The 26805-nt window shown below is 48.5% G+C and overlaps 2 protein-coding genes across 6 annotated transcripts in view; both read right to left on the reverse strand.

Annotated features, from left to right (window-relative positions):
* MYO18B (myosin XVIIIB) overlaps window positions 1–6978 on the reverse strand; it is a 55902-nt gene extending 48924 nt beyond the window's left edge. For all 5 annotated transcript variants that reach the window (XM_072024232.1, XM_072024234.1, XM_072024233.1 and 2 more), the window contains exons 1-12: window positions 6828–6978; window positions 5676–5738; window positions 4949–5104; window positions 3934–4764; window positions 3649–3715; window positions 3415–3527; window positions 3050–3226; window positions 2257–2455; window positions 1730–1872; window positions 1522–1622; window positions 1233–1296; window positions 12–156 (exon numbers count right to left, since the gene is read on the reverse strand). In XM_072024232.1, coding sequence (XP_071880333.1) covers window positions 12–156; window positions 1233–1296; window positions 1522–1622; window positions 1730–1872; window positions 2257–2455; window positions 3050–3226; window positions 3415–3527; window positions 3649–3715; window positions 3934–4764; window positions 4949–5104; window positions 5676–5714 — 2035 coding nt within the window. In that variant the 5' untranslated portion in view covers window positions 5715–5738; window positions 6828–6978. The remainder of the gene's footprint in view (window positions 1–11; window positions 157–1232; window positions 1297–1521; window positions 1623–1729; window positions 1873–2256; window positions 2456–3049; window positions 3227–3414; window positions 3528–3648; window positions 3716–3933; window positions 4765–4948; window positions 5105–5675; window positions 5739–6827) is intronic.
* Window positions 6979–7869: 891 nt separating this feature from the next.
* The window catches only part of GRK3 (G protein-coupled receptor kinase 3), a 65513-nt gene continuing 46577 nt past the window's right edge, over window positions 7870–26805 (reverse strand). The window contains exons 11-21 of the mRNA XM_038187525.2: window positions 26520–26650; window positions 25628–25722; window positions 24702–24809; window positions 22241–22307; window positions 21920–22020; window positions 20663–20729; window positions 20188–20283; window positions 17215–17377; window positions 16427–16563; window positions 15308–15421; window positions 7870–14736 (exon numbers count right to left, since the gene is read on the reverse strand). Of these exons, the coding sequence (XP_038043453.1) occupies window positions 14575–14736; window positions 15308–15421; window positions 16427–16563; window positions 17215–17377; window positions 20188–20283; window positions 20663–20729; window positions 21920–22020; window positions 22241–22307; window positions 24702–24809; window positions 25628–25722; window positions 26520–26650 (1241 nt within the window). The 3' untranslated portion in view covers window positions 7870–14574. The remainder of the gene's footprint in view (window positions 14737–15307; window positions 15422–16426; window positions 16564–17214; window positions 17378–20187; window positions 20284–20662; window positions 20730–21919; window positions 22021–22240; window positions 22308–24701; window positions 24810–25627; window positions 25723–26519; window positions 26651–26805) is intronic.

The raw sequence follows: 26805 nt of genomic DNA on the forward strand, positions 1-26805 counted from the left end.
GCCCCCCTCACCTTTGCAGGCCCCAGCGGCTCCCAGGTGGTAGATGCCGGCCAGCACGCGCCACGCGGCCGCCTGCTCCTCCGCCGTGATGCCCAGCGTGCCCATGGCAGCCTGCAGCTGGGCGAACGCCGCCGAGGCTCTCTGCTTCTCCTCGGGCTGTGGGAGGAAGGGAACAGGAGGGGGAGAGCATCACCGGGAGCACCACGGGGTGGCACGGGGACGGGGAACTCTGCTCGGCACCATCAGGGGCTTGTTTGGGTGGGATTATGGAAAAAGAGCACCTGGGCACCCCAGCCAGGCAGAGGAGCTCCCTGTGTCCTGGCTAATATGATTTTTTCATTTTTTATTTCTTGCAGGTGCAGCCCCTCAGCAAGAGCAGGCTTTTTCCCCCTAAGCTGAGGGCTGTCGCTGCAGACACCCAGCCCCGAGGCGAGGCACAGCACACGGGGCTGGCAGCGTCCCCCCCTTGGCACAGCCAGCCCGCCTCATCCAAAGGATTCCTCCTCCTGCAGGGGCCCAGGAGGTGGCTGCTAATGAGGGAACCCAGCTGAACCCATGATTTCTCCAGACTCAAACACCCCAGGTACTTGAGACACCCGTGTCATGGCAGGGGATCAGTCGGTGCAGTTATCCCCGGAAGCCACGAGGACAAAGGCTGGGAAGCCACCAATTAGGTTTCCAGTTTAAAAATCCAGAGCAGAGATCAGAAAGGAAAATGGCATTTCAAGGCAATGTATTCCAACCTAAAACTGTCCTTCCCTTGTGCCGGAATGACCCCGCCAGCACCAGCCAAGGTGACCCTGCCCCGGGAAGGGACCAGGCTCTCGGCCAGGCAGCCCCAAGGTGCCATCTGCTCGCCCTGGCGCAGGATGCTCTGAGCCCTTCCCAAGCCACACGGCCGAGCCTGGCTGCCCAGGGACATGTGTGTGCCGTGGGGGGACAGGGAACAGTGGCCAAGGGGCTGCTGTTTCAGAGGATGGTGTAAAACCCCATCTCTGAACCCAAATCTGCCTGCGTTCCTGTGGCACCAGCAGCGTGAGGACCTTGCAAACAGCTCAGACTAATAAGGAGCTGGTTCTGGAAACCAAACGCCACCTTTTTAGCCCCTAAAAGTAGTATTCTGAGCAGGGACTCAGCAGCCAGCACGCCCTGGAGAGCTGCAGGGGCGACCCAGCAGCTGGATGCAGAGGGACGCGAGCAGGGGGACAGGAGGCTCTGTCATTGCTCCCTACCTTTGAGAACGGCTTGATCCCAAATAAGTTGCTCTCAGCCACCTGGTGCAAATGCAGCGTGGTCCTGGAAGGGGTTGGAAAACAAGGACTTAGCCCTGCTCAGTGCCACGCAGTGCTGTGAGCCACACCAGAGCTCAGCGCATGGGAAGGTATTTGGAAACTAAACTTTAGCCCAATTATAGTTTTAGTGAAGCGAGGGCACCAGAAAATGCCCCTGCACTATGGAAAATCTCTAAAATCCGGGGTGCTGGGCTTGCACAGCCCCTGCACCCTGCAGCCACACGCTCACCTCTGCGCCGCATCCAGGCCCGCCAGCATCAGAGGGAAGACGTTGAAGTTGCTCTCCCCGAGGGGCTGCCGGGCGACTCGGCCCCTCTCCAGCAGCATGGTCTGGGGGGGAGCAGAGGGGGGCGTCAGCAGCAGCCCCCAGCCCCAGTGCCCAGCACGGCACCGGCTCTGTCCCTGTCCCTGCTGGATGCAGCAGGGCCCGCGAGTACCTGGAGGTGCGCAGCAGTTATCCGGCCGGTGGCACTGAAATCCAGCGAGAGGACCATGGAGAAGCGCGTGGAGCTGCTGCTGTGGCTGGTGGTCACCGACCCGAAGGCTCCCAGGACCGTGAACATCGCCTGGATCTTCTCCACTGAAACCCAGCACCAGCAGCCGCTCAGCATGCACCGGGGGCAGCTTCTCCTTCTGGCTGCACCCCCAGCTCCACCCGCACACACCACAACCCGTCCTGCCCCGGGGCAGCTCTTGTGCCGGCAGGAGGGGCTGTGCCAGCCCTTGGCAGGAGCGTGCCGTGCCCTCAGCCCACCTGGACCTCGAAGCCCAGAGCTGCTCTCCAGCTGATCGCTTCCCCTCACCTCATCGGTAACCTGATCGCAGGGGAGCAGTGCTGCCCATAGCGGGCAAGTCATCCCCTCCCGCTGCTTACTCTGGGGTTTATCAAAATAGCAAATCTGGAGGCTCCGGGAGCCAAAGGGCACGCGCAGCCCCGGGGGTCTCCTGCCCATTGGCCCCATACCTGAGACCGTGCCGTCCAGGCTGCCCGCCGTGCCCACCAGGTACTCCAGGGCACCCTGGCAGCACGCCGTCCTCCCCGCGCCGCTGCACCCCAGGGGCAGGATGGCCTGGTCCTGCCGCTGCGTGAGCAGGGCCCCGTAGGCTCGTTGTGCCATGGAGCAGAGGTGCGGGGGCATCCCGTCCCTGCGGCCCTTCAGCACCTGCGGGCAGGGAGAGCGTGGGGGGAGCGTCCAGCACAACTCACATCCCTCCTTGGGGATGGAGGCATGGAGATGTTTCACATGGAGGGTGATGATTTCTCCCCCCGGGGTGCAGGATTCCCCTGGGACTCCCCATGCACTCAAACACCGCGCCCTGACCTGCTCCTGGCTGCAGTGCCAGCGAGGCAGAGCTTTGCTCCTGGCTGCTGGGAGAGCTTCTGGGCTGGCAGCAGCACACCCCCAGCAACCCCAGCCCCAAACACCCCCGGAGGACCCCCAGCCCCGCACACCCCAGGAGCATCCCCAACCCCTCACACCCCCCCAGCATCCCCAAACCCACACACCTCCAGCATCACCCGGGGCCCTGCAAACCCCCAGAGCATCCCCAACTCTCACACCCCTCTGGAGGACCCCCAGCCCCGCACACCCCCCGCACCCCCCCAGCCGTGCGGCTGCGGTGGTGCCACGGTGCCCTCTGCCGGTACCGGAGCTCCCGGCTCGGCTCCTCCACCACCATCCCCGGGGTGGGGGTCGGTGCCTGCCTCCCATCACAGGCCCCCCAAGGGATGCGGACCCCCTTGGGCCCCCCCTCACCTTCGCCACCCGGCTGGCAGCGTTGTGCCCCCCCCCGAGGGCCAGCAGGCTGGGCCCGGCGTAGGTGTAGGGGAGCTGGGCACGGAGCCGCTGCCGCAGCGTGTGGAGGGCACTGCACTCGTTGAGGCTGAGGAGCGAGGCCAGGTCCTCCGCCAGGTCCAGGCTGGGGGGGTTGCTCTGTAGGGAAGGGGCCAGGGAACCATCAGGGAGCAGCCGGCCACCGGGGCCACCATCCTGGTGGCCACTGGCACTGCGCCCTCGCCATCCTGCGAGCGGGACGGTGGCTTCCATGGTGTCATCCTGCCCCGTGCCCGGTGCTTTGGATGGGGTCCCCAGCCCCGTGGCAGCCCCCGCAGAGGCCTCACCCGCTGCACGCTGTCCTCGTCCACCTCGGCCACGCTGCCGTCCCCCTCCAGGCGCAGCCTCACCCTGCCCGCCGGCAGCTCCGGCGTCCCCACGTCCGGCTTCAGCTGCGTGGCTGCAACGAGACGAGCGTGAGCCCGTGGGTGATGGGGCTGCCGAGGGGTCACCCGGCTCCCGTCCCATGGCCAGACCCCAAAGTGCCCCTGGAGCTGGCTGCAGGAAAGGAAAGGAGTTACCGAGCGTGAAGCCGTCCCGCTGGAGGAGCCAAACCTTCTCCGCCTCGTACCAAACGTCCCTGGGAGCCTGCGGGGAGGAGAGAGGGGAAATGTGCGGGAACAGGCAGGAAACCGAGCAGGAAAAGCTGCGTCCCCATCCACGGGGACACTTCCAGCCCTTGGCACTGCCCCCTCTGCCCTCCTGCCTCCCCCCCTGCCCCCAGGTGAGGGCACACGAATGGGAGGAGCTGCACAGAGCTGCACCCACAGCCCCAAAATATGGGACAAAATCTGCAAAGGCATCACCTGGTCCTGGTCTGTCTCCTCTTTGCTCTCCACACTTGCTTCTTTGCTCTCTCCCGGTGCCTCCTTGTTTACTTCTGGTGCCTCTTTACTCTTCCCTGACTTGTCCTTTGCCTTCCCTGCCTCCTTTGCCCCATCTTCTGCCTTTCCTTGGATGCCTCCCGGCTCCCCCTTCGGTCCCTCGGACTTGTTTGTAGTTTTTCCAGGCCCTTTAATTTCCCTCGCCTCCTTCTTGCCACCTCCCGCATCTTTCTTCATCTTCTCCGGCTCCTTCTTGGCCAGCGCCAGCTCCCTCTTGGTCCTCCCCTTGGCTGTGGGCCCCTCCTGGACCGTGGGTGCCCCCTTCTCCTTCTTGATGCTCTCAGGTGCCCCCTTCTCCCTGCTTCTCTCAGGTTCCCCCTTCTTCTTGCTGCTCTCAGGTGCCCCCTTCTCCTCCTTCTTGCTGCCCTCGGGACCCTTCCCCTTGAGCGCGTCCCCCTCCTTCACTGGGCCTTTGCTGCAGCTCCTGCTGGGCGCGGGGGCTGGAGCTGGGGGGCTCCCCCCAGGGTGGGCGTCCTTGGGGCTCTTCTCAGGGCACGATGACGGCTTCGCTGCCTCGGGAGCCCCCGGGTGAGGGGTCTCTGCCGGACTGGGGGTGGGGGCCGGGGCTTTGCAGGGGCCGGGACCTGGTGCAGCCCTCCCGGGTGGCAGCGCCGTGCCTGGGGGGGCCGGGGCTCCCTCACCCCCCTGCCCCTCTGTGTGCAGCCCGTTCTGCAGCGGCTGCCCCTTGCTGGCCGTGGCTCCTCCAGCAGCTGGGGGGTCCCCGGTGCGGCCCCCACCGGCCTCCCCCGCGGGCTGCCAAGAGAAGGAGAGGAGCCTCAGGAGGGTCCGACAGGGAAGGGGCAGGGTCCGGCCCAGCCAGGGGGTGCGCACAAACCCCTGCAGTGCACCGAGAGCCTGAACCTCCCCATCTGAGCCCTGAGGTGCCACCTGAATGCTGCAGGGAGGGCACACAGGGCACAATTTGCTCGGTACTCACGTCCTCTTTCACGGTGGCCTTGGCTTTCTTCTTCAGCCTCGCCTCCTTGGACTCCTTCTCGGTCTCGCGGACGAGCTGCTTGATGAACCCCCCAGGGATGACAGAGAGGAGCAGGGGGGGTGCAGATGGCGGGGGGGCCTGGTCCTCCTCCCGGATCTGTTTGCAGGAGCAGAAGCTGGGTTATGGGGGCAGCGTGGGGACACCAGCCCAGCCCAGCCAGCCCCATGGGGACAGCAGCAGCAGGAGCACGTAGGGGCAGCTGAGCCGAGCACCCGGCCCCACTCTGCCCGTGCAGGAGCTGTGCAGGTTGCCAGCGAGCCCCTCAGGCTGGCACAGGGAGGGAAGTGCTGGGAAGAAAATTCCCTCGTGCAGCTCCAGCCTGGCCACCCAGGGGGGGCTGCAGGGGGCCAAGGAGCTGCTGAGAGCATGGGGACCCTCAGGGCCCTGCTGGCCCCGACCCCAGCCCCCCGCAGCACAGGGCCCCCCCAGCCTCTCGCCTTCTGCCATGCCCCCACGCAGCAGCGCCCAGCACCAAACCCTGTGGGCTCCCCCAAAACTCAGCCCTGCAGAGAGCCGCCAGCAGCAGGGGAATTGCTCAGGATGGAAAATTCAGGCTGCGAAGTGCCCCGGGCTGGAAGGCTTGGAAGCAGCGTGAGCGCAGCGACGTGCAGGGCAGGGGGACGTGGCCGCAGGGCGTCCCCTCCCGCCGGCCCCCACCAACACTTCCCTTCTGCTCCCAGAGCGCGAGGCGCGAGGAGATGGCCATGGTGGCAGCGAGACCGGACGGAGCCTTACGGAGAGCCGGGGGAGAGAGAGGAGAGAGTTAGCGAGGGGGGCTGCCAGCCGGGGCCGGGGGGACCCTCCTGGGACATCACCGGCCCCGGTGGGCACGGGGACAGGAGCCTGGAGCCGGCCATGGGGGGTCCGAGTCATTTTACAGCCTCGAGGAGCGCTCGGCCACGTGCGGCCGCCTCCGTTCCCGGCGTGGAGCGGGGCCAGGGGGTGCCGGGAGGAGGTGACACGGGTGGCGGTGGCACCGGGGTGGTGCAGGGTGCAGCCGTGCCCCGCTGAGGGCTGATCCCGGCTTCACCTGTCGGGATCATTCAGGCCCCGAGTGGGTCGGGGCTCGCCGGGCCCGCCTCGCCTTGTACAGTAAAGGGCAGGAGCGCCGCAGCGGCCCAGGAGCCCGGCTGAGGAATGTCATTTGCCTTCTTGGGCGACAGCCCCGGGCGCCACGTGTCCCGGCTGCCACCTGCCCCACAGACCCCCTGGGGAATGGAGCTGCCCCCTCACCGACCCCACAGCAGGGCTCTGCAGCCCCGGGGGGAGCAGCCCCCCAGGTTGTGTGGAGCCCCCAGCCCACACAGTGCCCGTAGCAGAGACCCCATGTCTGAATCCACAGGGAAACTGAGGCACGGAGGGGGACGTGCCTCAACCAAGCCCACAAACCCGGGCCAGGACCACCATCAACACCTCTTTTTCTCCTCAAGCTGGGGGCAGGACGCGGCCCCACTTGGGCCACAGCCACGTGGGTCTGGTCCCCACGCTGGAGCTGCCCCCGGGGGCTCGCTCCCACCCCGCTGCCTCCCAGGACCTGGTGGGAGCTGAGGCCACCGAGGGGTCCCCCCCACCCTCCAGCACAGGACAGGGCGCTCCCCATCCCCATCCCCATCCCCGCTCCCACCGCAGCCCCCCGGCACTGACCAGCTGCTGGAGGCCGCCCCCGGAGCCGGGGCTGCCGCTATCGCCCTTCATTCCCACCTAAAAATAGCCCTCCCCACCGAGGGGCCCAGTGTCGGGCTAAAAGCATGGCCAAAACGCTCCGTTTGGGCCCTGACCTGCCCCCCGACCCCGAAGACCACCCCAGGGTGCCCCTTACCTGCGTGCGGTGCCGGGGGCGCGGGGGCTGCTGGCCCACGCCAGTGGCACCGGGCGCTGCGGTGGTGCTGGACCCCGGCGAGCCGGAGAGCAAAGGCAGCAGCAGGCGTGGCCGGGGGGCTGCCTGCGCCTCCCCCTCCGCCCCTTGCTGCGGTGGCAGCTGAGGTGACACATGTCACTGCTAAAAATACCCCGCAGAGGCGGCTGGAGGCACCGGGGCCTCGGCTGGGAGAGGCAAGGGAGGGGGCCTGGGGCCCTGCCGACCCCACTGCTGCGCCCACCCCAAACGTGTCTCCGTGCTCGCATTGCCCCGCTCTGTGCCACCGCGGTGCTGACACCAAAGGGTCCAGCCCTGGGGTACCCAAGGAGGTGCAGGGAGCCCTGGCAGGGAGCCCCAGGATTTCAGCCTCCCTGTGCCCCCCATGAAAGCGGCCCCACAGCCCCAGCTCCCCAGGGCAGGGGCACCCCCAGCACCGCTGGCACATCCCAGTGCTGTGCCCAGGGGTCACTGGGGGGCATGGGGTGGGTTTCCAGGCTGCTGCAGCACACCCGAGCTGAGGATCACGCTCAGAGCCCCCCAGGCGGTGTCTGGGGGGGCATCGGGGACCCTCACACGCAGGTCCCGCTGCCTCCCTCCCCGTGGAGCAGCGCCTTGGGGAAAAAGCCTGAAAAAATACTGTGCCCGCAAGTGATGTCTTCTCTGGTCAGAGAAGGGATTCACCTCTGTGATGGGAGTGCTGTGGGAAACAGAGGCACAGCTTTGGAGAAAAATTCAGAGAAATCCATCAAAAGCACCCGGCCTCTCCGCGGGGTCCAGGCAGCAGCAGCGGGGCCCGGCAGAGCATGGAGGTGCCACCATGCCCTGTCCTGTGCAACGTGCAAACCCCGTGCCCACGGCCCTCACCACGACATGGTGCTCCCTAAACTCTTCCCACCTTTTTCCACCCCAAGGCTGTTTGTCGGGAAGAACTGCGGTCACCTCGGTTCAGCTCCACGGAGGCTCCAGGAACAGCCACGAGACGGGAAAGGACCAAGCGGCAGCACACGCTCAAATGACATTTTTTATTGGGGTTCTCTTTGTATGAGAGCAGTTGACCAACACACAAAAGCAGCTTAGCTGTTCCAAAATAATCCTTTAAAAAAATAATGGCAGAATTAACTAAGTGTGGCACGTCACAAGTTGCGGAGGACTGTAAACTCTGAACATAGTCTCTGTGAAAGTACTACCTCACACGTGCAGTAGTAAATACCAGCAAGGGGCAAACCCTCCTCTGCACAATAAATATGAAAAGAGCCAAGTACATAAAACAAATGATGATTCTCATAGATACAATATCTAAAGTTATTTACAGATACTGGCTTTTCTTACCATTAAATTACACATTGAAAACAGGTTCTCTTTCAATATATTTCTTTAAATCACTAGTAGCTATTCATGTGAATCTGCTCCTTTTTTTTTTTTTTGAAGGACTGAATTTAGCCACTGAAACAGTGCTCATGAAAACACCTCTCGGAGGATCCTCTCACTTTATTCTGTTTTTCAGACCCGTTTATTTGTTGTCTCACCTGCTCTCTCCCTGTCCTCAACACAAAGCAGCCGGGAAGCCTCCTGCACCGACCGGCAGCTCCAGCCCGCGTCCGCCTCCCTTCCCAGTCTGGCAAAGCAGCAAGTCACACCGATCCCAGGCACTGCCCCCCTGCTTTCTGAGCTCATCCTCATGTTTTCTAACAGCACACGGCTTTGGCCCCTGCCAAAACCCACAGCAGCTGCCCCATGAGAGCACCCCAGGCAGTGCGAGTGCTCCCGTCCCAGCGCAGGAGCCAGGGGGGACCCGGTGGGCATGGGGTGGGAAGGGAGAAGCAGGGCAAGAGGCAGGGTGGGGGAGAGCAGCCCCCTCGTCCTGCTGTGGGTCCCCCCAGCACCAACACCGTGTGTCAGTGAGGAGGTGGCTTCGCCAGCAGGGCAGACACAGCAGCTCACCCTCGAGATGTCGTCCTTACACCCAAACAGGGACATGCTCCAAGCGCCACAGCGGGTGGAAGCGAGCAGCGCGTACTTCAACACCTAAACGCACTCCTCAACCCGCAGAGCCCACGATGGGAAAGCAGAAGTATTTTTAGCAAATGAGTTATCTGATGAATTTAGTGCTATTTTCGTACCCTGCCTGGGAAGGGGTGTCTGGCTTTGTTACCTACAGATCTGCAGCAGCGCTCCAGCAAAGGTTTTTGGCCCTGGCGCTGCCCCAAATCACTCGCATGCCCCGACCACAGCTCAGGAGCCCCAGGCGAGCTGCTCCCTGTGGACCTCCAGGGCTGCTGCCTGCGGGGACCACCCCAGCCACATCCACAACCACCTCTGCCAAACACCAGCTTGCCCATCCCTGCCCTACAACCCCAGCGCTCCGCACAAGCTGCTCGACACAAAGGGCTCAGAGCTGACGGTGCTCAAGGTCTCCGGCCTCTCCAGGCTCCCTCTTCCATTAGTTCGTCAACTTCACAATTAAAGAGCGTTTTTAATATCTGAGCTGACTCTTCCCTGCCCCGATTTAAGGTCATTAGTTCTTGTTCCACCCACCGCAGACTGTGCATAAAACGTCACTCACCGGAACACAGGAACAAAGGGGATTTACAGCGCCCGGACCCAGGGGTTATTTGCAAGGATTTTTCAGATGTTTCTGCGTTCATAAACCACTGCACCTAGAGATGGTCCTGATAACGCATGAAATTCTGTATGCCTGTAACAGACGGGTTACTGGGACAGACTGAAACGATTCCAATTTTATTCTGAAAAACAGAATAAAGCTGACTGATCCTGTTTGAAAGGAACTGCCGTTTCTTCAGACAAGCTATACATATATGGAGCAGAAATTCTGTGGAATGTCAGAAGTTGGAGAAACATGTATTTAATAAATAATATAAAATGCTTTTTGTTAAAATAGAATTCTTGGTTTTATACCTACATAGCATAGCGACCTTTACATAAACAAAATAAAGCTGAGTCTGTGATGATTAGTTTAACACAAAATAAAAATACAATTTAACAATAGTATTAAAACAGCCAATGTTCAATCCACACAATATGTACACCATGGAATAGAAATCAACAGAAAACAAAAGTAGATTATCTTGAAATTCCTCAGACATTTGGATATACATATGTTCTCTGTATATTTTAGATATTTTCCTTTTCTTTTTTTTTTTTTTTTACAATATTAAAATTAATACTATGCTTTTTCAAAATACGCTTTTCAGGTTTCTCATCTGTAGAACTGACTCATTCCTTATATTAATCAACACAACTAGAACTATTTACTTTCTACTGTACACTTCAAAATAGTCCTTCCTCCATGTATACTTAAAGTGTGAGCATTTCAGAGTTAAAGTAACTGTGTCATTGCCATCTGCTGCGTGGGGAACAGTAAAAGCGGTATGCGACTCGCTACGTAGACAGGTAAGTGATATGCAAGAAGAATCTCGTCCTTGAGCTGATCAGCTGCCAAGAAGAGCAGCGCGCAGAGCTCCAGGGCTCCCCTGTCCCCAGCCACATCTCCTGCCACCTGAGGCTGAAGCCCACAGTAACTCCGCAGCACCCAGCTCCTTGCTCCTGCGGACAGGAGCTGCAGAGCCACGGCGGCATCACCAGCATCACAACTCGGATTTGTTTAGCACCAAATTCACAATACTTCTATTACCTAAACGCTGGGCTGCAAACACCTGCGTTTATTGTGAAACCAAACCCAACCTGGTGATCCTTTTTTTTTCAGCCTCAGCAGAAGGAGAGGAAAACTGCTGCTGCTTTTCTGAAGGAGAGCTGCTGGACTCGAGGGACATCTGACCGGAGGCGCGCGTCCCAGCTCTGCAGCATGCAGCAGAGCGCTGCCCACGTCCCCCAGCCACGTCCTGCAGCCACCAGTGTGCTCAGAGCCTTTGGGCACCGTGCTGGTAACATCAGCACCAACTGCATCGGCTCCAGATCTGTGCCACCAGGCTCATCCCCAAGTGGCACAACAGGACTGCAGCCTTAGACCTCACCAGACCAAGTTGGAGCATAAATAACACCAAGAGGCTGTAAAACTTAGAGAAGTGGATAGCCTACAGTTGAATGAAGGATTTTATATAAATACGTTCCTTTAACAGTTGCATAAGTATGCAAAATAATCACCAAATTTGAACAGAATTGCCAAATTTATGCTGGCAATTATGGGATGTCTCAGCTGGCATGCAGGGAACACTTGGCAGCACCTACCGTGCTCGTGCCCCTGGGGACACGCTGCTTGCAGCCTGAGTAACTGCTGGGGTGCTCCTCCTGCACTTACACTGCAATCTGTCAAAGTCTGAACCTGGCAAGATTCTGCTGTATCCCCATGAGCCATTAAATTACAGCAAGTCCCACACATCAGAACTGCCCCCCTACCTCACAGTAGAGGGGGAAAAAAAAAAAAAAAAAAGGAATAGAAAAGAACACCAAGCAGAGCCCCAGCTCTTCTGGAAGTTACTGCAAAGCCCCTGAGTCCAGCTCCCACAGAAATCACACATCTTTGACAGTCACCTCACCCACGCACTTGCTTTCCAGGATCTAGCCTTCCTGCATTTATCAGCTCATTCATCGGACACAAGGAATAACTAGAAAATAATCCCTGCAACGCAGACGGCATGTGGATACATCAGGGGAGTATTCGATATGGCTTTATCTAGCATCTCGTTTCCTATTTTGAAATGTAAGAAACCATTTCCCTATGTGCATAAATCTTCGGTACAGAAGCATTTTTTATAGGACTTTTAGAAGATTTGTTTAAAAATCTGTGCTTAATCATTCACTTGGTTCTGTTGATGCCTGAAGCTCTAATTTCTTTTATCTTTACTTCCCTGAACTTTAAAACAAGCCCTACCAATGTGGTCAACATGCATAAAATTCATGCCGTGCCTTACTTTCTCAATGTTCAACAACATTTTCTACGCGTACACCTGAAGACCCTCATGTAAAATAAGACCATCAAGCATCTTTGTCCAAGAAAAACCTTTGAAGAATGTAGTACCTAGACCGGGAATGACCAGCTAGGGGTAGCACGGCACCCCGTGCTTTGTATGGCCGAATTCCAGACCTCTCCCCACACCACGAGACCCGGATCTTTCCGCAGAGTTTCCCTCGTTGCTGGGGCCATAACGTGGGCAACGCGTGCGGGGTTCTTGCTCTGGTAACCTCTCCTCCCGTACCAGCACGGCCGTGTGAGTGAGCAGTACAGATCTTCTACATGTCACTGATAAATCAGACTACAGGACAGGAACGCTGCCCTCCTGTCCCGGCCGGTGCTGTGGATGGCACTCGGCTGCCAGCCAGCCCCAGCCACCGCTGACGCAGGCAAGGCAATCAGCCCCAGGTTAATGAGCGTGTCCTACGGCCACCCCAACTCCATTGCCCTTCAAATACGCCTATTCCCGTAAGTCATGCACAGCTGTTGTTTCGTCTAATACCTGTGGTTTTGAGGCACCATTTCCCAGCTGCAGATCTACCCCGCCTTACGGAGCCCAGAGCTATGGTGTGCTGCATCACAAACTGCCAGCCTCTGCCAACAAGGCAAAAAAAGCAACCGTGGAAAACAACTAAAGAGGAAAACAGAAGCAGTAAGGAACTAAGGAAATATGAACAAGTTGCAAGAGAGCTAAGAGAAGAGTTTATCGTAACTGGAGTTTTCTTCCCAAATCCACAAGAAAAATAAAAGCATTGCATGGTATCGCAGGAGAACCTTCATGACACCCCGTGCACAGTCAACACCAATAAGATGAGACATTTTGTATTCCAACTTCAGTAAATACCACAACTTCTCCTTACAGAGGATGCTGAGGCACTGAACATCACTTACCAGCAAGGACAGAGACGTCAGCACTCTTTTTACAGAGTAAATAAAAAAATAAATGGGATAAACTCACAAAAAGATATCGCCTGACTCACATGGGGTATCTCCCAAAACACATTTTTCCTTTTATGCTGCACCAGCTTGTACCAAAGAGTTTGCACACTTGGGAAAGCACACGCTATGCAGTTAAGCCACTCTCACTTTTAGAAGCAAATACATCCAATTTTATCACTAGAGTGTTCAGGATAAACACATACTTTCAAAACAGTTCTCCTACTTACGCCAATTTGTAATTTTTTCTACAAAGGACATAAGTCTACAACTCTGTGGTTATCTGCTAGCAACACAAGTGAGACAAACTGTGCACACCAGGTGGACAGAGTATGCCGTTGGTGCAGCTTCTGTTCCCACTTACAGGGATGCAGTTCTCACCATCTTCAGGGACTATGAGAGCTGTACCACTGTAACTGGGCAGAAAATGTTCTCTAAGGCATTCACAGAATCAGAAAAAAAAGCTTAAATTCGGCCCTGACAGAACTCTTACAAAACATCACAATGACTAGGGAGAGGCTGACATCACATGCTTAAAGTTGTCTACCAGTTAGGGATTATATCGTTACTTTTGCAAAGAGTTTCCACATGACAGGACTGGTGTCTCAGGCAGAATTAATACAAATCTGGCATTTGATCAGCTCATTTTTTGAGTTCCATCCTCGGTATTCTCAGACTGTTTTCAATGTGGACATTTTGAATTCTCTAGAAAATAAAATTAAAAATCCTTTTGCAAGCCGAGCCATGTGATGTAAGCACGACCTCCAGAGCTCAGCTACAGTGAAAGTCTGGGATAGCTATGCTATGAGAACACACTTGCTTATGTTTTGTGTACAACAGACAAGGATCCACAAGTCCCGTAACTGAAGAGTGATCCAGAATACGTACCGAGGTACCCAGACATCTTAACCCAGTACATGCACTAGAATGCATTGGATTTGAATAATTTCTTTTTAATTTTTAAAAAGTGCAGTTGACCTGAAATGGAAAAGAACTGTCTTTATATTCACTGTAAACTTGTCAAAAGGAATCTGCTCTTTAAAAACTGTGCTAAAATAGTCAATTTATACAACAGAGCACTAGATGAAGCTACCATAAATTCCTCTTCACCAGTTATTACTCTATTGTGTCAGTTATAGTACTGCATATACGTAGAAGAAGCAAAACGGTGGTAGCTACTATTACCGAGTACAACAAACCAAGTGAATAACTTGAGTTCAATGCTTCCATGAAGTAGCAATAACATTTAAACCACAGGACAGTTAGAATTCAGTACTTTGAAGTGCATAAGAGTCACACTGTTGATCATCAGCAGTATGGAGAAAGGTTATTATAAAGTCAGCAGTAATGGTCGGAAAGAACATGGCAACACGACAGATTAAAGGTTATCCAACATGGCAAGTCTGCAGCTCCTTCCAAAGTTGAGGGATTTGTCGGTATCACACACAAGTGTAATTCTAGCCAGCAGTAACCACTTCAGTTTCCAGGCTTGGTATGCACCAAACAAGGGTATTGCAGAGAAAACAGCATCTTCCTTCCATCAGTAGTTCTAGAGTAACGGACCGTTTCCAGACACCGCCAGGGTGCAGGAATGCATGGGAGCAATATGCAGCCTCTACATGTGATAGTTTCCACCACTGCTAGGAGCATGAATTCACTTGCCATTGTTCCAGTCTTCACCACCTCCAGAGACAGAGTTCTGACATTATCCCATGCTGTAAACATCTAATTCTTCCTCTCCTAAGCACATCCCGCTTCCAGGACTGCACAAAGTAATTCATAAGGATTCTGTGAAACTCAACATGTTCACGCAGTAGCTTTCCCTAAGTGAACTTTGTTCTCCTACAGACCATTGCTATTCCTGTGGCTGAGCGGTGGCTTTGAAAGCTCTACAACTGTTGAGCGAGATTTATTGAGAAACTTTGGAGCCCGACGCAGCAACCTCTGTGCCTCAGTAAAAGCTTCTGTCAGCTCTTTTTTCCACTGAACAAATTCTGGGTCACTCTGAAAGAGATACAGAAGTAGTTTGGCACTTCATAGTAAAACTGCCAATAGTGTCTTCTCCTTTCGATAGCACTTAGAGCAACTTATTCTAATTTCCTGAGGGAACGAATAACTCTGGATGTTGAAAACACACAGCCCTTTGCTTCTCCATCGCCCTGCCAAAGTCAGGCACAGCAGCAGCAGTAAGTACAGATGGTCCAAATCGTTTGAGGAGTTGTGTACTTCCTCCCTTGCACACACATCAACTACCATGTACCAGCTGCAGTGAGTTGCGTGTGCCAACACAGCCTTAGAAGCTCACGTAGGTTGAGAAGTTTTGAAGTTTTTACTTAATAAACTCAGTTCATTTTGGCCCAAATGCCATTGAAATCCATGACACAAAGTGGCACACCTGCAGGTCTCCTGCTTTCAGAACTATAGTGTGGTAAGAACTTCCTAGTTACACTCAGGTTAAGGTTAGCTATATAAAGTACACTGGTCAACATACACTGGGAGGTCCTGAAAAAATGCTCAGTTGTTCTATCACATGTAAAACGTCTGATTAAGAGTTATGGAAAAACAAGCATCTTACCTCACACTGTAGGACAAACTGTTTTCCTCCTTTAATTCTCAGTAAGATGCATTTCTTATCTTTAATTTGCGTTTCTTCAACAGATACTATTTGTTCCATTGTCAACAGGTTTTGCTGTAGTATTTACAAAAATAAAGCAGAGAAATTATATGAAAAAAACCTGTTGCCCATCAAATAAAACCAATGGCTATTTTTTTCTGGATTAGACACATGAATGAAGTTACAAACATTAACTGTCATTTACCAACTTAACAGCATTGTCATATCAAACATTCTTTACTTCTGAAGGGTGAGTAGTGAACTAAAAATAGATTATAAGGTAAGAGAGATTTAGCAAGGGGCTTGGTTACTTAAACAGAGACAACAAAATATAAGCTAAAAGAGCCAATGATGACAGTATGAAATAAGAATCTACCAATAGGTGTGTCTACATACAAAATATTCACTATCTTCCCTCAAGAGAATTGCATATAATTTTATATATTTTCCAAACATTCCTGCTGTTTAAAAAAAAACAAAACAAAACAACAAGACCGCCTTACTGACTATACCAAAAAGCTGAAAGGGAATACTTAAGCACTATACACTGACGAAGAAGCAAACATATATAGCAGTCTGCAGCAAAGGTTTCCCTGCAGACCATAAGATGAGAACATTTCAGAACTCCAAACCCTTACTTAACTAAACATACAAGTGATCTGCCAACTACATGATCACAGCTGGACTAAACTAAGGTTACTATAGCATTTTCTTTGAAACAAAATGCTATAGCATTTATGACCTTACCAGTTTATGTTTTTTTGTATAAATAGTCCAGCGGTCCTAAATGAAAAATGACACCATGAACTACCAAATTACTTTAAAAGCACAATAAAACAAAGTAAACAGGTTTCTCAAGACAATTTTATGTTTCCTCAATGCAGTGTAGCTACCCATTAACTAAAGCAAAACTTGAGATAAAGTTTCCTTGAGTAGTGACTCAAATCCACTAGGTGATTACTCAGACAAAATTCTCCTTTGTGGAAGGTATATCTGAGCATGAATTCTCAGATTTGCCTCAAGAGCCACCTGTCTCTCACATCCCTGGAAGCTGCTGCTCCCTGGAGTAAGCTGACTTACCCGTGACTCTCCTTCTCCTCGCCATTCAAGTCTGTTTGGGAAGAGGTAAAAGTAACGACGTTGCCACTGAGTCAAGAATGGGTTCCCCAATTTCAGCATGTATCCATGCATGATACAATCCTTCCCAAGTGCATAATCTGTAACGACAGGAAACATCAGCGTGCAAAACAAGGCACAGCCTAAAAACATGCTGCAGATGTGATATGTTGATGAAGGATGTAGCCCCGAACGTGTGACTCAGTGTGCTACCAACAGGCATGCAATAAGGGCTCTGTGTGCAAAGGCACAATTCTGCCGATTCTGCCTTAATTACGTGAGCTGATGAGACTGCAGCGGAGTAACTAAGAACTGAATTTGGTTCTTAAAACCTGGCTTACTATTAAAAGAATGATACACTGCTATCCAAAGTTCAGAGTTTGCAGTGCAACATTCTCGTGCACACCAGTGAAGTTTGCTGTGAAGGACCTCGTGTTTCATTCCCTGTCTTCTTTGTAATGATAGCAAATCCCACATACCCTTTTCTGAGCACGCACAATAAACAAAAACGATGAAAGGTTGTACATAATAATCTTTACAAGACACTACAAAAGACTTTCCAAAACATTATGCCATCATACAGCATTTCAAAACATTAAGAAACATCTTAAGAAACACAATAGTGACTAAATGAATTCTAACAATTACTGGTGAGTGACAGTAATATGAGAGTCTGTTGTGTGGAACTTCAAACACATGAATAACTACTATCTAGCAGTAAAAGATGAAGAGAAGAGTATTTGAAAGATTACCTTCCTCGTGGCCAAGCTGCTTATTTTTAGCCCTTTTTCTGGCCTCAATTTTATCTGTGTCTGCATTTACTGCATCATAAACAGTTTCTGCTACTTCTTGCTGCCAACGCTCCGATATTACCAGAGGGAAGTTCTTATATAACTCCTGGTCACTATCAAGCAGCTTGCAAGAGAAAAACAACATAAAAAACAGCATTTTAGTAAGTTCTACTATTCTTGTCCCCAGAAGTTTTCCATATAACAGGATTATTGTAACAGATGCACTGAACTCTAACCTTACCAGAACCAACAGGTACCCACAAGAGAAAGCAGAGATACTAATTTAAGCATAGATCTTAATTTATATGGCAAGAACAAACCACCTGTTCAAAACTTGTTTGGTCTGAAAGCTCTAAAAGCCTTACTTAACCTGGTCCCATTATGTTCTCTAGTTTTTAGGTTTGGTAATTATTCAAAATGCAAGTAGTAGATTCTTAACTTCGTTGCATAATCAATGTTAACAAAATGCCTAATAGTATTAAAAAGTTTGTCTGCACAAAAATTCCAGTACGACAAATTAAGTATAAATAGATTATGCAGTATTAGGGCTCTAAATTAAACAGTACCTTTTAAACAATGATGCCTTCCATGCTTTCAGAACTTAATTGTACATTCCTAATGATAAACCTCTAAAATTCCGTAAAGAACGCTGCAGGCCTCATTATTTTCCTGTTATTTGGCTTCTTTCTCCCTTCACCCTTACCTACGTACAGTACTTGCACTGAATTGCACTGAAGGGACCGAAGTTCAGGGTCTTCAGAGGGGGCACTGCTTGGTACCACAGCACAATGGGTTTAGCCACAAGGCACAAAAATGTTTTCAATCCACAATTATTGAAGATTTTCACGTGGGGATGGGTCAACAGAGAACTGGACTTTTGTTCTTAGTGCTGTGCCAAGGGAAAAGCCAGCCCCCAGGCCGCAGCAGCCCCCATCCACCGCTGTCCCCCCAGCCTGCCACCTCCAGGGCACGCGTCCCTCGGGGTGTCACGGGACGCTCCGCGGGGTAAATATAACCTGCAGCAGGAGCGAGGGGAGCCCAGCACCCAGCACTGACGCTGTCATGCTAAGGAACGCCCAGCGGCAGCTGAGTGGGAGGGATGGGGTTACCGAGCCCCCTCCCAGGGGTGGCAGTGTCCCCGTGAACCTGCACGGCCAGCAGCCGTGCACCGTGTCCCCATCCACTTGGGGCTAGGGACAGGTTTACCTTATGGGCAGCCCAAGCAAAGGTTACACAAAGCGATCTGGCTGTACAGCTGACAGGTACAAGCCTTGAGAACATCGGATCAACCATCCGAAGGGAATACAAAGACCACCCGGCTTCTCCTTGCGAGGTGTTCTTGTGGAATTGAATTTACAAATTCTGGGATTACAGCACTGCAGAGCTTCAGGGAGCTGGTATCCTGTTAGACCCACGCTGACAGTGAAAATGTGAAATTTTCTGGGATAAAGAACATCTTGGGATCTCTGCATTTCTCTTTAAACACGTAAAATCCTTTCTATGCCAACTTCAGTAATCACAGCAGGTGACACTGACAGGCAAGTTCCTTTTTTAGGCACAGTGAGTAGCTCACATGTTTTTTTGCTTATCAAGCTTAGAGCAATTAGTTTCTCTCCTGACTCACTTCTGTAATAACGAATAAAGCTTGATTTGTTGAGGAAATACATCATAAAAGCAGCAAATGGGACAGACCTAAGAGAAGCACTGGTCCAACTGCTGTCCCAAAGCCTCCAGGGAAGGTGCAGGAGAGGGGATGTACCACATGGGTCGGGAATAGGCCAGCAGCTATAGCTCCTTTTTTCTTTTTTCTTTGTATGGTTTTCCTTACATTTTTCAATAGTATCAGGACTTGGTAGTTACTCTCATTACTTTTCTAACTTACAAAGATGCTACATTAATATACAGTTTGTTATTTCAAGAATTTTCCACTGTACTGGCTGAACATAAGGAAGCACTATTAAAATATGATTTAGCATAATTTATCCAAGCTTTCACTAGTATTTTCCTCCAAAATAGGTTTTCAGATGACTGGACATTCCTCTGATAATACACAGCACTGCGGGTACAAGGTTTCAGCTGCAACCTGTACAAGAACTTATTCCAAAACACTGCATTTACACAATGAGAAGTCATTTCCAAAAATAACTTCTAGAAATCCTAGACAACTCTCAAATTATCAACTGCATGTTCTCCAGAATTAAAAAAGAAAAGAAAAAAAAAGACCTCCTTCAGAATATCAAGAGGATTCACATTCCTAATGTGTTTTGCAGTCGGAATATGCAACAGGAAGATAATGTTAGTCACATAAACTAAGAGGATATTTTTTTCTCCTTAATTCGTTGCGTGAGAGCTGTGTTATACATTCCGTCTTCATGTGCTATTCTCATTTGCTACTGATACCCAAGGTGTACATGTAACTAATCCAACAAAGAACTTCACCAGCAATAAAAATGTTACTGTGAGTCCCAAAAGCATCATCCTAAAAATGTAAGAAATTACAAAATTATTTGGGATTTCTACTGAATGTACATTTAAGTCAAACAATGTTTTGGGAACAGCAGGTTTTTTTCCACTCCCCATACCAGGAACTAGATACAATTTTTAAAACTGCAAACTATTAAGTACTCCTGAAAACGAAGGATTTCCCAGAATCTGTCTGGCCATTTGAAATATTTATTTTTGTCATATAAACATTTGGATAGGAAAGTAGACTTCAGTCAAACTAAAAATAAAGATCTGACAAGTGAAAAAAACACTACCACCAACAAAAAACAGCCAACCAGCCCAAACTACCACTTCATAAGGGCACAGATTAAGTTTACAAACCTGAAAACAGTTCCTTGCCCCTGAAGCAAAGGAATGGCAAGCCACACATGAAGGGATGAGTACAAGTGTCAAATTGCCATTCTTTACATATTGTTTAAAGTTGTATACCTTAATTCCTTTAGTGTCCTCTTCATCAAATGACCCAATATCAAAAGCGTCTGCTGCATTTACTTCTCCCCGGGGAGGGATCAATGGTGGAGGATACTAGAAATTCAAAGCAGCATAATTACAGACAAATTAATGGACATTATTTAAATACATTCTGTAGATAAATAAATTCTCACTAATTTAGTAAAAGCTTTCAAAAAACTCTGTTGGAAAAAAAATAATGCATTTTTGAGACAGCCAAGCAGAAGAATCCACATTGTCATTTAACCCCCATAACATATAATTCAGTACTACTGATCAGGAAGACTTCTAGCAATGAATGCCCAACAGTTCTCATCAACCATTCACCGTGCTTTCATTCAAGTATCTGTTCTGGGGACAGGAATACACAACTCTTCCATCCATCACCTGTTCAGGCATACTTTATTTTTACTGCTTTACCAAGTAAGTTATGGTTACTCTCTCAGTCCTTTACCTTTTGTAAATACACTTGCTGCCAATCAATCCCTTTGAAGAAAGGATGTTCTTTTACTTCCTGTGCACTGCAAAATGAAAGTAACTGAAGTCAACAAAACGAAAGGGCCTTCAAACCAAATATCTTTGAGAAATCTAAAGCTTTCAAAGGTCAAGCATTTGTATCACTTGAAAGCATCAGTAAAATGCCTTCTCTTTCAAAAAAAAAAAAAAAGTAGTATTCCTAAGTAAACAACAAAAGAGAAGACTTTAATGTGGAAACATTGGAAAAAGCTGTAACACTGACAAACAATCACCCTCATTTTTTTTATGGTATTCCATCATTTCTAACAACAAACAGTTCTCTTCCATTGTCAGATCCCATACATTACTTCTAAATAACAAGCTTACTCTACTCCATTTGATATTATACCTCATTTATGGCAAAGTAAACAACTGCTCTTGATAGCCCCAAGGTTGAAAAGCAATTTCAGACAGGCCATTATCATGGAGGGCTCCATGATACAAAAACAATCAGAGCACCTCACTGGAATTACAGCCAGCCTCAGTAGGGACTACTAATTACAGGTAGCATACGTCGCCAATGATTTTTCTACAGGTCTTTACTCTTCTCATAGTTTTCTTTCCCAGTCTCAGAAGAAATGCACTAGGTTTTTAAATAGGTGATAACAGCAATTTTAGTTAACAGCTATAAACAAGATAAGCACAGCAGAAGCAAATAGTACTTTGTGACCAGTTAAAAAAAAAAAGTCTTTTTTTCCTTAGACTCATTAAATGAAACATTTATATCTGGAAAAAAGGCAACCCAAAATGAAAAGGAAGTATCCATGGCTTTCCATGCTTGTTTTGTTGTATTTTTTTTTTTCCTTTATACAAGCAAGGAATTTTAGCAATGAATATGACCTAATGAAGTATTACAACTTCATCCCAATAAGGCAAAACCAAAAAACAATAAAGGGACAAAAATATGAACATCCATAATCAAATATATATAAACACCATCTGATATGAGCATGATTGCAGAGAACTTGGGTGGAGAAAAAAGTGCCTTTAATGACAAAAATTGTCCAAAAATTTGTGCAAACCAAAGGAAGCTGAAATGTAATTCCATGCAACTGCACTTTTTAATGTTTTCTTAAAAAATATATATAAAATAAAATCCTCATAACAGGAAGCTGATTTTTACTCAAAACTAATTCATTCACTTACAGAGAAGTGGTGATCTTTAAAGGCAGTGGTCCAAGAAGATAACACCTACCTTCTTCCTTGGCACCCAAGTCTCTTGCTAACATCCCGTTGCAGGAGCCCTTCCAAAAGGGATTTTAGTTCAGGAGAAAATGAATCTGGTAACTCCACATTCTGTGAAAAAAAGATGTACAAAAAGAGACATTTCATTACAGAAGTACTGTGACCTGCCTTCTCCACATAGCAGAGCAACATTCTTCGACAGCATTTGTAAACAACTCTTCCATGTGTAAATACAGCTTGCTCAGAAAGCAGGCTATTTCCCACTTTTTAGAGGAAATGGGAGTTTAGTAAAGAAGAGGAATGCAACTGCAACTGTCACTATGATCCTTACCACGGTGAGCGTCATCCGGTCGATCTCATGCTTATCTTTGGTTTTGTGCTGTCTGAAAGGACTGTGACTGTAGAAATAAGAAAATGCACTAATAAATGTAAAGCCATAACATATCAGGTTATTTCAGCTGTGGCAACCCCAGGAAAGAGTGTAGCATCCTTTTAGTCCCATTCTTCCACCTCATCAATCCTGTCCTGCAGAACAATAAAACAAGTAGTTTTAAAGATGGTGTTTCAAACCCCTTTCCAATTATATCTGTGTCTCCTAAAACACAGAACAGCTCCACCTAACCAAAGAACCCTCAACAGCTATTTTAATAGAGATATTTAAGCACATTGATCTGTACAGCCTACAGTCTTACTGCTGATCTATATGGGGAAAATGAAGTAAGATCTTAAAGTGGGTGAAACAGAAGATAATCATGAACACCACTACATTATTGACTGGGAATACGTTTGATGAGGTATGGTAAATTACCAGCTTTATCCCTTTAATGTTTTATTATTCCATTTTTGAGAAAGTTTGAATGTTTCATTTTAGCTACAGAAGACCTTAAAATATTATATGTTTAACCATACAGTACTTAAACAGCAGCATGAAAGAAAGCAGAAACTTTTTCATTTTTCAAACTAGATATTTTTATTGGATTTAGAGTATATTCCTTATTTCCTAGTTGTCTTCAAAACCTCATGCGAATGCTGTTTTTCAAAATTGAACTGTTATTTGCCTATTAATACACTTGTTAGCTATTAAAAATCATTCTGTGTTGCCACCTGGCAGTGTGTTCTAGCTCATTTCAACTGAGGACCAGCTACTCAAGAGTTACTTCCCATTTATCTTCAAAATCACTACTAAGGAATGGATCTGATGGACTGAGCAGACCTTCAGTTTTGTTTTTAGCCATGACAGGTAACAAGGCAAGAGAAAACGGCTTAATACAAGGCCGGATAGCCTCATATATTTTGACAACAAGGTTCTGAGCAGATCAGGGAAACAAATGATTCACTGCGGACTTATGGGCTGGATTTTCTGCCAAATTTAACTTATTAAACACCAAGAAATGGCACCATGTGGCCAATCCTTGTTTGGGGATGCAAGTTGCTTAATTGGCTTCAGAACAGATTAAGGAGGATAGTTCTCAGTGAATAATGCTCTGGCTCCCAGCCAAGCACTGACAGCACCCCGCACATCCCTGTCAGGAAGAACCACAGCCCACAGACTGAGCTATCCCACCCTGCAAGCACCAGTGTTCATGGCAAACTGGATCACTTATCTCTAGGTGCTATTACGTGAAGGAAGAATCCTGCCGGGGTCAGCCAAATGCTGTGCCTCGCCCCTTTTCAAAAGAAAGGCTGAAAGACAAGCTGAGGAGTCCACAGTGGTCCTCTGCATGACACGCTCTCCTTTCTTCTCCCAGCAAACCCAAACTGTTCTGTGTCTTGCTGCCTACAGAATTCTTCAGTGAGTGACTGCAGAGATGGATATTGCTCACAGCTGCGTGATGCCATCTAGACTTCTAAATGCTTTATTTTCCAACTTAGATACCATTGCTTTATTTATTTGCACACTTACATTTAACCTATTTTGTGAACAATTAACATTAACTGATAAGGCCTACTTCCCTTCAGCAGTCACAAACTTATTTTCCTTTATACAGTGTCTGGAATGTATAGAGGTCAAAAGGTTAAAATTAACTATGTGCAAGGGCACAGTAAAATTTAACTGATGAACAATCTTTATAAAGAAGCACTTGGAAAATCTTTAAAGATTATTTTTGCTTTGCCATTAACACTGAGGATGTGATTTTCAACACATACCTGCCAATCACTGCTTATTGAGTGTTCAGATAAATCCCTTAAATTCTACATAGACACAAAGTTACTGAGAAGGTGACAGTTGACAAAGCTGTAATTATCTTAACTTTTGTATACCAACATGGCCAAATTCCGAAACTGAAAGCATCCACACAATACAACGTATCCAAAAACTAAAGAAGGAAAAGTTGAGTATCATGCTAGAAAGGGAACAATGTAGCGAGGATTTTCACCTTAAAGGAAGGTCTTAAGACTGTGATGAAGTCCCCAATTCAACAGGGCTGCTAAGTACATTTAAGCAATGAATCACATATTCATCTAAAATGCTTAGTTACTGTCAACAGATGAGTAAATTGCTATCAGTAGAAGTCAAATCAGATCATCTACCTTCCTCACTGCCCCAAACCTATACACACTAAAGGAAGCAGGGCTTAAATTTTGTTGGCTTTGGAAGCAAAAAAAGCCTACTTTAATCTCACGTGCAGATGTGGTCTAATGTGCAGGGACGGCAGTAAAATATTGTTTTAGATAAAATATACTATATGCATGTTAGTATTTCAGGGGACAGACAGTGATGGGGCCCACACAATTAAAAAAAAAAAAAAAAAAGAAAGAAAAAAGCAGATGTGACATCAAACTTCACTCACCCTCTCAGAAGTTTGAAAAGCATGCAGCCTAACGAGAACCAGTCTGCACTGCTGTCATATGCTGTTCCCTTCTGAAGCACCTCTGGAGCCATGTACCCGTGGGTACCTCTGAGAAGTAGAAAGGAGAATTTTGATTACAAACAAATCTACCATTGTAAAAAAAAAAAAATAATGTATTTCTTCAATAAGATAGTCTCATTTAAAAAAATATTGTAAAACATGATTTTATTTTGCTTTTGCTTTGGCCATACATACTTATGCATGCTTTCTGTTTATATCAATCTCTTGAGGAAATATCTTGAAACAAAACAACAGAAAACAGAAATGATAAGACAAACTGAAGCAGCTACAGTGAGATGCAAATCTTTTAAGACATGACAGGATGAAGCTTTCCTTTTTGCATAACTCCTGAGACTAAACTGGGGCAAATGAGGACCTAAGAATAAGATATGCCAGATAATCCACACACAACACAAGAAATTCAGTTCCCAGTTACAATCTGATGCCAAGAGGCAGAAAGGAACACAATTTGCCTTCAGCTCTAACAAAAACCCAGAAAGAGAATGGCAAAACAAGTCTTGTTTTTTAGTCGGTTTCAGAATATTTAATTATCCATTTAGGACAATTAAAACAATCTGGTACTTTAACTCAGTCAGGTTCTTATCTCCTCTGAACAATGATTCATCTCGAAATAATGTGTCATCTTCCAGCCATGCCTACACATCAGCTGCTACAACTGTGCAGGAAAACAGAAAGAGGAGTCTGAAAAACCCTATCAGAGTATCCTGCGTAGCCGCCTTACAGAGAAGCCTGTGCCACACAAATGTTATTTTTTTCCTTTAGGCAAAGCTAAATAATGACGACACATCAAGGATTTATTTAGCGATGATTATATGTGCAGCAAAGCCCCCATACATACTACTTACACACTAGCATGTGGCTTCTTTTTGGAAAAATCACAGGCCAGGCCAAGATCTGATATCCTTACATGCCCATGTTCATCCAACAAGATATTTGCAGGCTAGAAATGCATAAACACAGAAAGGTTACTACTTGATATTTTTCAGACATCAGTACATGTTAGTTATTGCTTCTAAAAAAACAAAACACAGATCTTACAAAGTGAACACCACAGACGCTTTCTACATAAAATCTACGTTCTAACAGAGCACTACCAGCAGCTTCATAGGGATATTACAAAATACTGAAGAGTAACAGAAGAGAAAAAAAAAATTAGACAAGGCTTGAAACAGAAGGCACTTGAAAGAATAAAACCATTTTGGCTTCAAGTCTACACTGCTTTTGGTTCTTGACAGAAAGGTCTGTGTGCAGCTCTCACATCCTTTATTGGCAATCCACATTCTGCTCTTTCTGTGCAAACTTTTTCCAGGCTTTCCTTGCCAACTGTCCCACGTGCACCTGTCCCAGAAGTCTTCAACTTCCCATTTGCCAGTGAAATGCTCCCCAGCCACTGTCCCCCTTATCGTCTCCCATCACACACACTCCTTTCTCTGGGGTTTTACAAATTGATATGCCTCTAAATTAATAGCATCATTAAGATGGTAAGTGAGATCAGTAACAGTGCATGGCATTTATTTTGGCATGAAGAAGCATCTCCCAGGCCAGTTATAGCAAATGAGAGCATGGATTAAAACTTTGCTGAGGAATTATTAGAAAATTTAGCTAAAGGTAAGCAAATAATAAATATTCTTCCCAAGAACAGATTTCAGGTAAAATACTTCACTTCTCAGCAGTCTGGGCTGTTTGCTGCTATCCAGCTACAACCTGTGTGGATGCAGTCCCTGTGTTAACCATTACCTTTAGGTCTCTGTATACAACAAAGCGATTGTGCATATGTTCTAAACCCAGGATGATTTCAGTAGCATAAAACCTCATTTCTTTTTCAGAAAATACTCCGTGCTGGGAGAGGTGGTAGTGCAAATCTCCTCCTAAAATTAGAAGAATTGAGATGCAATTAGAAGAACTGTAAAACCTTGTTTCACTAGCAGACAGCATGATATGGAGGGAGCAGCTCAGCATTTGTAGGTTCTAATACCCCATGGAACACAAAGAGACCAGACCTACACATGGTGACAAAATACCC

Source organism: Anas platyrhynchos, chromosome 16 (assembly GCF_047663525.1).
Source record: "Anas platyrhynchos isolate ZD024472 breed Pekin duck chromosome 16, IASCAAS_PekinDuck_T2T, whole genome shotgun sequence".
Classification (NCBI taxonomy): domain Eukaryota; kingdom Metazoa; phylum Chordata; class Aves; order Anseriformes; family Anatidae; genus Anas; species Anas platyrhynchos.